General features: G+C 41.8%; 1 protein-coding gene across 5 annotated transcripts in view; it reads right to left on the reverse strand.

The window, feature by feature from the left end:
- The window catches only part of LOC124805073 (la-related protein 1), a 148,480-nt gene that overhangs the window by 109,867 nt on the left and 26,591 nt on the right, over nucleotides 1-12,022 (reverse strand). The window contains exon 1 of one of the 5 annotated variants that reach the window (XM_047265503.1): nucleotides 10,755-10,870. The exons of 3 other annotated variants lie outside the window; for them this stretch is intronic. In XM_047265503.1, the coding sequence (XP_047121459.1) occupies nucleotides 10,755-10,773 (19 nt within the window). In that variant the 5' untranslated portion in view covers nucleotides 10,774-10,870. Of the gene's footprint in view, nucleotides 1-2,906; nucleotides 2,927-10,754; nucleotides 10,871-12,022 lie in introns of those variants that run through there. One more of the 5 variants, XM_047265505.1, reaches the window with a different exon arrangement.

The following is a 12,022-nucleotide window of genomic DNA, read 5'->3' on the forward strand; positions in this document are numbered from 1 at the left end:
ACACGTGATTCATGTTTATTGAAAACTAAAAGCAATTACGACCAATTCTCATAGCTTAATACACCAAAATTGCATTCAACACTGAAACCCAAGGTACATCACGAGATCAAACGGAAGGCCATGAAAGGCAACCGACGTTTCAAATAATACTCATTTGAGGTTCGATGTGTCCTATTTTCAACTTTCCGTCTAACGAACCGTCATAGCGCAGCTCATGTGGAGGGTGGTGTAATATTTCTTTCACGTTCAAGTCTCCTGCATTCAGATTGTGTGGCGTGTAAAGATTTTAAAATGTCTTCCTAAAGAAATAGTCGTGTCTCGCAAATATTACGTTTCACAGTATTTGCGTCGACTTCACTTACATAATTCCTAATCACAACTATTAGGCTTTCCGGCTCAGAAGCGCCTAATAATGAAGACTGGCCCACGCAAGGAATAACTGAGCAGCACGTCAGCTATTAAAGGCTGACTGGAGCTCTAGCCATTATCTGAGTTATCTCTGGGGTTTTTCCAGTTTCCACACCCCAATACTCTTCTGTCAAACACGGAAATTCCATTAATCCTCCCAACAGTGGGCAGACCTGAAACGAATTGTAAACAACGACGTTCCACTGTGGAGGACCGAGGCAGGTCCTCTAATCCTCCCCACAGCGGGCAGACCTATGGAGAAGTAAACACCGACGTTCCATCGTGGTGGGCTGAGGTAGGTCTGGAAACAGTAATACATTTCGACAACGTTGCCGCTCCTACTTTGAAGTTTCATTTCAAAACTAAAGGTGCCGGAGGCGTAATTTTCATTGAAAGTTCCGAACTTTTGGGACGGAGACGAAGCTTCTGTTACATCCCTTGCACACACGGCCGAGGGAGCTTACACAGCCAGAGGATTGGTATTTGGAAATATTGCTCTGTAAGAGAGAATTTAATATCACCGATGAAATACCTTTACGTGTTTTGCACTACATTGGCGGTATGTCAGTTTGTGCAAGTATTTACACGCAGCGTGCATCTAAGTGCAATGTATCTTAATACAGGAAGTTTCACAGTAGGCCCGAAAATCTACAAGAATTAATAACACGAAAAAAAAAAAATACTAACAGTTACCAACGAAATTGTTGAGCCTGTCGATCATTTCCGTATTTATGGCAGTTGGAAACAGACTAAATAGGAGGTTTAAGTAGCAGGTGAGTAAGAATGGTTTGTTCTCTTGGTAAACTAAAAAAGTCTTTCATTGTTTCTAAAAACAATGTTTACAAAACAGTTTGTTAGCAATTATTAATTATGACACACACACATGGACGCTTAACGCGAAAAATCATTCAAAATTGGAGAAATGTATATGGGTTGAATGAAAAGTAATGGCAACAGGATTATAATTCATACCAGTCTTTTTATTTGCCAGACGTTCACCATATTACATGTCCTGAATATAATTGCCACACATCTCAATCATCTTCCCTCACAGAGGTGGTAAGAGTCGTACAACGTTTGCGCATCCATCTCTGTCGATGTCTCTCAAGGACCGCCCTATGGCACGAAAGATTTCTTTTGGGTTGTAGCGCATGCTACGAAGAGGTTCCTTCATTTTCGCGAACGGACCGTATTCGCACGGACTCGTATCTGGTGAATGCGCTGGATGTTCCAATATCCCCCACCCCCACGTACGCAGGCGGTCCTGCACGGCGTCCCTCGTGTAGCATCGCACACTGTCGTGAAGGACGATGGGATGCAGCGTCAGAAGCAAAGACTGTCGTGTCACTTCGATCTTGATCCACGCACGTTGTTCCTGTTTCCTGAACACACTGTTAAAAATTGCCTCCCGCGCTTTCAGACAGAACACACAGAAACTGACTCAAACACAGTATTCGCCGCTCACTGTACTACATACTACTGACCTCCTATCAGCGACACACAGGTGTGCCACGTGACTCAAATCCTTCATGTTACGGCAGTCGTGTCACTACTTTGTGTGTGATCGGAGTAACAAGGGGAAGAGCAAAATAAATGTCAGGTATCAGACTGGTGGGAAACCAAGAGTGACAAAACACAGACGATATTCTATGGAAGCGGGGTGGAAAACAATAACAAAAAAAAAAAACAAAAAAATTGCGGGACGAACGTGAATGTATGCTGCTTAGAACCATGCTGTATGGAGAAATACGATGGCGGTCTTTATCCAGCAGACAATGGAAAAATGCATGTAAAACAAAAGCAAAATCGACATACAAGGGTTAGATAAAAATATGGAAACACCAATGGGTGTCTCATATCACGCAGGAAACGCATTAGCCTTCAAAACAGCCTCGGAACTGATAAATACAGGTCCTTATGGTTTTCAAGGGAATCTTACACCATCCTCCAGCAAAATAGTGCCAAGCACCTATGATGAAGGTGAGCTGCGATAGCCCACCCTTCTCTCCAAAGCAGGCTACATAGGCGCAATATTTAGATATGGTGCCTGGGAGAGACGTAAGCCTGCACATCAATGCAGAAAGTTAATCAATAAACAACTTGATACCGAAATCAGTTGTTATTCTGTACAACTCTATCATTGAGAATTCAATGACTGAGACCTACTCCAATTACTGTGGCAATTTCATTTTGAATGTTACACTGACAGTACGTTTATACGCGGAAACTGTTCACAATACCTTCATATGCCAAAATCTTACCACAGCACGCTGAAACATACAACATATGGCTATTATGTGAGAGACTGTAATACATGACTTTTACAACCAACGAACGTCTGATGTAGCTACTAGCCCCTTCTGCTGGGAAACTAAACTTCAAAGTAGTTTTTGGTGGAATTCGGGCTTCAGCCTGAAATATTACACTAGGGGGCAAGAGCTACACTGTGCCTTTGCATATCGCAACTGATGGTGGAAGTAATTTGTGTATTTACTGACCAGATTACACATACGATGTAGGCAGCTAAGAATTGTTCCTCCCTCGTGTGATGACAAGTACTCAGGACTTGAAATGTTATTACACTTGTTTCTTACAGAGAGTAACAGCATCAGAAACAAAGCCGTGAGGAAGTCTGTTATTAACAGGTGTAGCACAGCTGCACGCCAATGTATTTGGGTCGCTAAAGGAATGACGTCTTTTTGCGTGACTGTAGCAACCATAACTGGGACTCTAAACCCCTTGAAGGAACATTCGCAGTTACATATCATGGTAGCATTATTTTCATCTCTGGTCAAATACTAGGTCCGCCACCTCCAAATCTATGACCGCTGAATGGGGCTAAAAACAGCTTTCTCCTTTACGGAAATGGTGAAACTTCTTTTTTATCTGATTTTCTTCACGCAAACATTTCACTTTCCTCTTCTGCCGGTAATACTTTTTCAAGTTACCTTCGGCAAAATACAAGTTACCTGCGTCGCTGCATGGGACGAGAAAGGGTTCCCTCCTTCCAGTTAACGCAAATTTCCGTCTATGTAATATAAGCTTCCAATGGGCAGTCTGAAATAAATTAAACATCTTCCCGAAAGATAAGACCAGCTGGGGTAAACACTGTGAGAAACGAGCGTGGGTGACACTGTTTTCCATATAATCGCTGTGAAAACAGTTTGAAGAGAGTACTGTAACTCGAAAATTGCACTAGTAAGGATTTGTTTAAATAACACAAATACTTTCTGCAGTTGACACAGCTATATACGAGGAAATGACTACACAATTTTGATTCACGAAGTACAGTAGCTATGAAAGAATAGACTTTTTTCCAACAACCAACATCACAATTAGGACAAGTAATCTGAAAGTCATCATCACTAGATGGGAGTCGTTTGTAAACAGCATTCACTTAGTCTCATACGCTCGTGTATCCAGCTTACAAACAACATTCTTACTGATTTAAGTGTCACCTCTCTGCTCGCAAATATCCCGTCTTTCGAACTATTGTGGGTAAAACTTCAGTAGACGTCCGACACCGATGTATCACAGAAAAATAAACAAGATGTGTATCTACTACTAAAAAAAATAATAAAACAATATTTTAAGGAAAATAGCAGTTGGTCAAGTGAGTTTTTAAGTGATTACACGAGACTGGGGGGACAAATAATAGCACTCCTTCGATATACGTCGTCAAATTACCTGTAGAAAGGTGCACCACTATCTCTGACACCGCAACATATTCTAACCGAAGCGCCAGACGTGTGTGACAATAACGATTGTAAAAATATTTGCTGCTCGTTTCATTCGCAGAAACTTAAGCTGTACTGTTAGGTCACAAACACACCATCACCTTGGAAGCCGATACAGATTACGAAAAAACAGCCGTTCACCGTACACCAAGTAATTATGTCTCCCTTCGAGTAAAAGTCATTGCAATTTTTACTGAAATATCCCAAATAATGCCATTTAGTTCACAAATTTTCCGCAACTGGGCTACCGCAGCCCTTGTTTGTCGTTGGAAAAGTTTCGTCGGGAATAACATCGAAGTTTAGCATGGTTTAGTCTGCGGCTACTACACTACGTTAAATGGGGGAGGGGCATCTTAGGCCTACAGCACCCTTTTATGATATAGTTAGCACTACACCCCAGCAACAAACAGTACACTGAAAAATCACAGCTTGTGGGGTCTACTTTCGGCTCCACAGAAAACAGAACGGCAAGGCGTCCTTTCCCTGTGACCTTGGCTGCGAGCAGCCAAACAATGTAACATTGTAACCCGTTACCTTCCTCAAGTCGTCCACTCACGTTCCACGGCATCGTAACTACTCTGCTATCGACAATTACCTATTATCCCGCTTTCATCGTTACGAACATGTGCAATCTGTTATACAGAATTTATCGTACCTTCCTGCCAAAAAACTTGTCTGCAGTCAGCATATATTATATGCAGTTTTTGGAGCTTCGCTGGTAGCTCCATGGGGGTATATATAATAAAGGGAGATGGCGCAACAGACTTCCGCTGCGCACTGCTTTATAGCCAGCGCCGCCAAGTTAGTATGTCCAAAACATTAGCAGACGATTGCTTCTGGTCCTTAATTTCTATGGGGCATGCCAGTTACTGCTATTTGCGAATGTAGCGCTCTGCAGCGGCGGCAACTGTTGGCTGTGCCTGTTTGCAAAGCACTGTACTGTTTGTTTACGAAAATGGATACGCGTATTATTTATACGTAATCTCTGCTAAAAAGCACATTTCTTCCATTATCCATATGCTAGTCATGTTGTTCTGTCAGCAGTACACATAAATAAAAACTTCAATACCTATGAGCATGTAAGGCAACAGTAAAGTACCAAGTCCAGCTAGTAGTAAGGACATCGGTTAATAAAATTTCACAAAATCGGACAAACCCACCCCTAAAAGAGCGAACATATTTACATAACACTGAAAATCACAGAAAATATTTCTATTAATTTAATAAGGAAGCCTCACAACCTTCTAAAAAACGCAAAGTTGGAAAAACGCAAGACGCGAACCCACTAAATGTAACACGGCGACTACAAACTACGCTACGCTAGACTTCGGCAATGGATGACCTTTTATGTGACCATCTTCTGAGGCTTTAATCGCTGATACGTTATTAACGGATATTTAATGACAACAAATGACGCGTTTCTGATGAATCTTCAAAGTGTTGTTGCCTTAAAACGGCATACTTCCATAATACGTGTGTTAAAAATAACACGAATATAAAAACCAAAATTCTTTAATCATCAATATGAAGGCCATCGTCATTTCATTACAACAAATTATACCAATAACGACGCGCTTTCGAAAAATCCTCAATGTGCTGGTACTCAGAAACAGTATATATTCAAAGGATACAAGTAGTAACATGAAAACCACAAAATATGACCAACTGAAAAGGACATACAATACGGCGTTTCTAAGGTTTTGCTTGCGACGTAGATGGCGTTCTTGTCCTTTTACTAGTTCAAACCTTTGGTAGCAAGTTGCATAAATATCATAGAATTAGCTTTGCGTTTCACGCGAGACAACGGTTCTTGTTCCTCAACGTGAACTAATAGGAAGTCACTTCACAAAACTCGTACGGCTCCATGACAACGTTAACTCGTCCAGCGTGTAAACGGCGTTACCTCCAACAGGGGCCAGCACGAGGATTGAGACAAAAATGGTTGACACGGTGAAATCAATGGTGTAGCGGACGGAACACAGTCCTTCGTATTTGATAAAAATATTACTAAGTGAACGTGCCTGCGGAAGGACGATTTTTAATTAGATACTGCGCGCAGCTGTGATAGTACGGAAAAATAGATAACAATAGTGGTAGTTACAGTTGTGGTAACGAGTTGGCAGTAGTAACACACGTAGTTCTTGATGTAACGAAAACAGTGTTAGCAGCTGACAGAAGTAGTGAGAATGAATATAAACTACGTGAAAACTATACAACCTAAAAAAAAGTTATAAACTGCGAGGGTAGTAGTTTTGAGTGTTCCGTTTCCTAAATGTCTACACATTTCCCCATGCTGTGTGGACTGGTGCGTTGCCAAGAAGCAAACTGCTGTATCTCCCACTCACTGTGCGTTGGGTATCTACAGCAACATTCCTCCTCTGGTCTAGGGTTTGTTTTATTTTGTGAAGTATGAAGTGTCATTTTCTTTCTTCAAATCATATTTCTATTTGTCTTGGTGTGCAGGAACACCAAACCAAACCTTGGTTTACAGTGAAACAATTGTGGCGCCAGCATGTGAATCTTCGTACACTGTCTTCTGTCGAACAGCTAAATGGATGAATAAACACTATTCGTCTGGCTTTGTTGCTAATGTTAATGAAGAACCAAAGAAATCAGTCGTCTGAGACAACAGTTTGTGTTTTTGGCCATAAAAAATTTACGTCTTCCAGATCACAAAAGTTTCACGCGGGTTTCTTACTATAATCATTTAGTTACAGCTGTGATACGACGCCCAGAGAGCATCTATAGCGGGCAATTCAAGCTTTTTCAATGTTAGAACAACGCCTTCTGCATCAAGCGCCAGGGACTTGTGACGCTCTACACCGTAAAATGACGGTAGCAACAAATCACTACCGAGAGAGTTCTAGCCTCACTACCTAACCTTGTGCTATTTTTCGTAAGGACTGCAAAAAGTGGAAGAATTACGAACAACATTCAACGCCGCGAGCACACGGATGCGCGTTTACCCTGATCGAGGGATTTATACTACACACTACACATTCTTTTTATGTGCAATGCGTGTTCAACCCAATGCGTCATTAACAATAGTTTGAACAACAGATACTCTTAACGAGAAATAGCCGCTATGCAAGTGAATATACTGATGTCAGCTACGCTGCGAAATTCTCTCTTCGGTTCCTGCCACGTCCACTACACTTGCGCAACTTTCATAACAAGAACAGACTGCTTAACGCTTGGGCATTACACCATAAAAGGTATTATCACACCGGTCAATGAACTGTATACTACGGTCAGTTACTTATATTTTAAATATCATAAAATGGTTGTGGAAACTTATAACAAGGGTACTTCGGCGATGAACACTTTAAAAATTCATCAACGCCACTTCCAGAGTATGGACTAAAAATGCCCCCCCCCCCCGTATTTCCGCTCTTTTTTTAATCCGAAGACTGATTCAATGCAGTAAAATCGATTACTATCTATCAGGGTAAGACATGGTGTTCATGCAAGACGAAAACTGAAATTCAGCTTTTGTTTGAACACGGAACTCTAATGTGACTCTCGGAAACAGTTCACTTAAGTAATCTACACAAGCAGTAAATGAAATCAGGCAGCGGTGTTTCCGATAGCCTAATTTGACCACACAGCTGTTCGATGTTACACCATTCGGCGTTGAAAGATACTAACAATTAAGACCCGTGAGCATCTGCAGTATCTGACCTGCCACAATTTAAGCTGCGCAGTACTGCAAATTAGTAAACCGGTACATGAAATAATTTAGAGACGTCGAGAACTGGATCCAATTATTTTCCGCCAGATTACTGAACAATATATCATGTAACTTAACGTTTCCTCACACGGCAGTGGCGTGTGGCGAAAAACCGCACATCGTTTTCGATGATGTTCACCGTAGACAGGGTAGAAAATGATTCTACACTTTGAACGAGGGCTATGTTTCGTGGTACTGTAATTGAATTATTATTCGTGCTGGAGACTGCGTGAGACGTTAGTTAAGGACTACACATTTTAATTATATATATATACACAAAGTGAAGAAAAATTCGCGCACTCTGACTTCGCAGCGCGATTCCTCGCAACCGGCAATACAAAAGTACCTTTCTCAAAATTTCGTCCTGCGCATATTTCGGGCAGCAAATGGAAGTTAAAGATCGGCAATTTGCCAACACCATAATAACGTGTACGCTAACTACCTCCTTCCGCAAATATAGTAGTGCTGTGCAATTGGTGCATGGGATAGCTTTTTTGGGTTAGTATGCAGGAGGTCGAGGATTATTTATTTTTATTTGCTAAAAGTAGTCTGCGTAGCACGGTATATGTCGTCTTAATCGTCGTACATAGGATTATAGTGGGGTCTTCTACAAAACATTTCCATTTATGTTGTACGAACACAAAAATGGAGAAAGAACAGTTTTCACTGGTCAGCTTTTAAAGAAGCCTTTTGCACGTCGTACATGCGAATTGTTTCGCACCACTGCGTGTACTAGATCCCAAACCTGTAATCTGTGTACCAAATGGTCCCATCGAAATTATTTGCAAAGCGCGCTGCTAGCCCTACTAGTGACGTAAGGCCCTAACGAAATGTAATGAACCTGAACATGGCAAGAATAATAGGTGGTATTAATCGATGGAATGGGACCATTGGGGGGTGAGTAAATATAAAACAAGTAGGGAATCTAGTAGATCCAGTTGTGCAAAACCAACGACGAACAAAAGGTTTCTTTAGAAGCTGACCAATGAAAACGATTGTATTTCCATTTCTGTGTTTGTATTGTGTAACTGCAAATTTCTTCTAGAAAACCCAATGTAATCGCTGTATGACGATTAAGACGCCAGATTAAGTACCACGCAGACTGCTTTTAGCAAATAAAACCAAATAAGACTCGTCCCAGACTCGGAACCCTCGACCTCGTGCGTGCTAACCCAAAACCCACCTCCTGCATGCTAACCCAAAACGCCATTTCCTGCACAAAGTGCACAGCACTACTACATTTCCCGACGGAGGTATTCAGCGTACACGTGATTAAGGTGTTGCCAGATAGCCAATTACAACGTCCACATACTAGCCGAAATATACATAAAACGAAATTTGGTTAGATTTTTGCATTGCTAGAAATGTGAGGAATCGCGCAGCGAAGTCCGAGTGCGCGAATTTTTCATCACCGGAGGGAGGGGGATCTGCACAGGCCTCTGGTCGAGAATACGAATACTGCTTAGGTTTCTCTTATTAGAACAGAGATGGGAGACTCAGCACAACAAAAATTCTATAGGATGTTGTTCTGGGTGCGAGACTAATGCTGACGTGAAACAAAACGTTTTGAAGAGGTTGAAAGAACATTGAAAAAGTAACCAAAATATATGCTTTGGCAGTAAACCTAGAATATTGTTGGGACAGACTGAATGCGAAAAGCCGCAGTGGTCAAATCTCTCACTATTCTTGGCTTAAAGTCCAAAAATATTCGCTCACGCCCAAGGTTCTGTGGGATGCAATACATCTAGTCATCATATACAATGTGTTCCGGCATGCAAATACGTAACAATGTCTATTTTGAAACTGAGAATTTGCCAGTTGTGCACAAGTTCGTGACTGTCTGAACCAAAGCACATCGCCACAATGAATACATTGCCAGAGGTGAGTATGCCACGAATTTATTTGACACGCATGGATTTTGGTACAACTATCCGCAAGTGACCTTGAACCAGGAAAATGGTGAGAACTGGACCTCAGATAATAAGCTAGTTACGAAACTGTGATAACTAAACAATATAACGGAGAATAAAAAATGTCTTAACTGATGTGCACACGTGTTTTCTATACGGCTGCTCAATCGGAGCAGTTTATGAATTACTAGTCAACAAAAAGCATAGCAACCGAACAAGTTTAGCACCGACTTTGAAGCTACGCAGGAAAACACGTTAATAATGACCGCCGTTACTGTAGATTCAGACTCAGAAGACGTAACATCGACATTAAAAAAGTCCTTTCTTAACGGCAGCGAATTCGCGACGCTCATTTCGCGCCCAGGTTTTGGGCGACCATATGGTCGGTCACTGAGTGCCCTTGGCGCCACGTGGCAGCGGTGTTAGGATATTGAATCTTATTAAAATCTGCTTTCGATATACGAACGGAAATACATGTGGTATAAGAGAAATTTCTTATTGCTATCACACTGAACAGAAGCACAGATATTCCTCCTACATTTCCGAGGAAGAAGTAAACCGCAGAAAAATCACGAAAACAGCGGTATTCTGCAAGCATTTTTTCTGTAAGATAATTAACCCGGTTTTTAGAGAACTTACAGGACCACGAAGGTATGAAATGCAATCATGAAGTTACTCTGAACTGCATCATCACTGCACAGTACTACTAACACAGATTAATCTAATACGTCGCGAGTTTTAAAAGTTCTTATACGAATAGCGCCAACACAGCTTTTGAAATAAATAAGTACTACTTGTAACTAAGAAATTGAGCAGAGTTTAACAGCTTTTATTTTCAGTATCAACAACACACAAAAGCAGCAACGTGTGCGAGGGGCCCTGAAAGGTGCGGTCACCGCGTGGCGGCGTTGCGCTCCGCCGCCGCGTAACATTACATAAACCAGACCCAACAGGTGGGTACGCGCTCACCTTGCGCGGCGTATCTCATCCTTTCCTCCCATAAGCACGAACAGGCGGGAATGAGCGAGTTATCCAACAAGCTAAACCTAACGGTCCCTTTCGACAGAATTTGGCAACAAACACGACAGACGGCATGCCACTGCGCGGCCCAGCACGCCGACAGCGAGAGAAAGCGACCGACACAGCCCGGCCCCGCGGGGAACTGGTTACCGCATTACCTGCACTCGCAAAACATTCACTTTTCGTCACGCTACAACGGCTCGCCCGCGTTCCTACGGTGAGATGTATGCTCCACATGCGCTTTATCACAAAAAAATTGCTTTTATTTTAGATTACTCCGCACAGATACCAGACTACTGAGCTTTTGATCACTAATAGCACATTTACTAGTAATGATATGGTAGCTGAACTTTAGTGACAGAACAGAAGTTATGTAAAATATGAGGCGCAGAGAGACGAAATTATTTTCTTTAAAAAAGAGAAGCTAACATTAAATGCCAAATGTAACAAAGCAAATGAAAATATACTGTTTAAATTGCGACTGAAATCTATGTTGCCGGCCGCGGTGGTCTCGCGGTTCTAGGCGCGCAGTCCGTAACCGCGCGACTGTATGGTCGCAGGTTCGAATCCTGCCTCGTGTGTGATGTCCTTAGGTTAGTTAGGTTTAAGTAGTTCTAAGTTCTAGGGGACTGATGACCACAGCTGTTAAGTCCCATAGTGCTCAGAGCCATTTGAAATATGTGTTAATTGTTTGAATCGCACTAGGCTATATACTGCAAGTTCTTTTAACAACGTATAAATATCTGGCAGTCGAAAAAGGATAAATAATACTACGTTACTATTAATTACGTTCGTTTTCCCTCTCGACAACTGAGCTCAACTAACTCCCATTCCACCGAATCGTAATGGTAATTTCTGTGAAAATTTTTTGTGCATATACGAGTCCCAGGGTTGATCTCAATAAGACCCCTAATGTTGAATGCAAATTAAGTATGCAAGATTATATATTAAATAACTTCATACAATATAGCAGCAGCTTGCCTCTGTCATATATAAATCGACCAGCGTCATTGTCAAGCAACGTAAAGGAAACAGTATAATGTATAATTCAACTCCCTTTTCTAATTTACGCCAAAGCGGCGAAAAATATGTTGACAACGATTTTAGGGAGCCCCCGCACACATGTGGCGGATCGCGGCGATCGATCGCTCATAACTCTGAATTCCCATGCAATCTGACGATTCGCCTGTGACGTGTGACGAATATGGTTGGGCCCT

This window comes from Schistocerca piceifrons, chromosome 7 (assembly GCF_021461385.2).
Source record: "Schistocerca piceifrons isolate TAMUIC-IGC-003096 chromosome 7, iqSchPice1.1, whole genome shotgun sequence".
In the NCBI taxonomy this organism is placed as follows: domain Eukaryota; kingdom Metazoa; phylum Arthropoda; class Insecta; order Orthoptera; family Acrididae; genus Schistocerca; species Schistocerca piceifrons.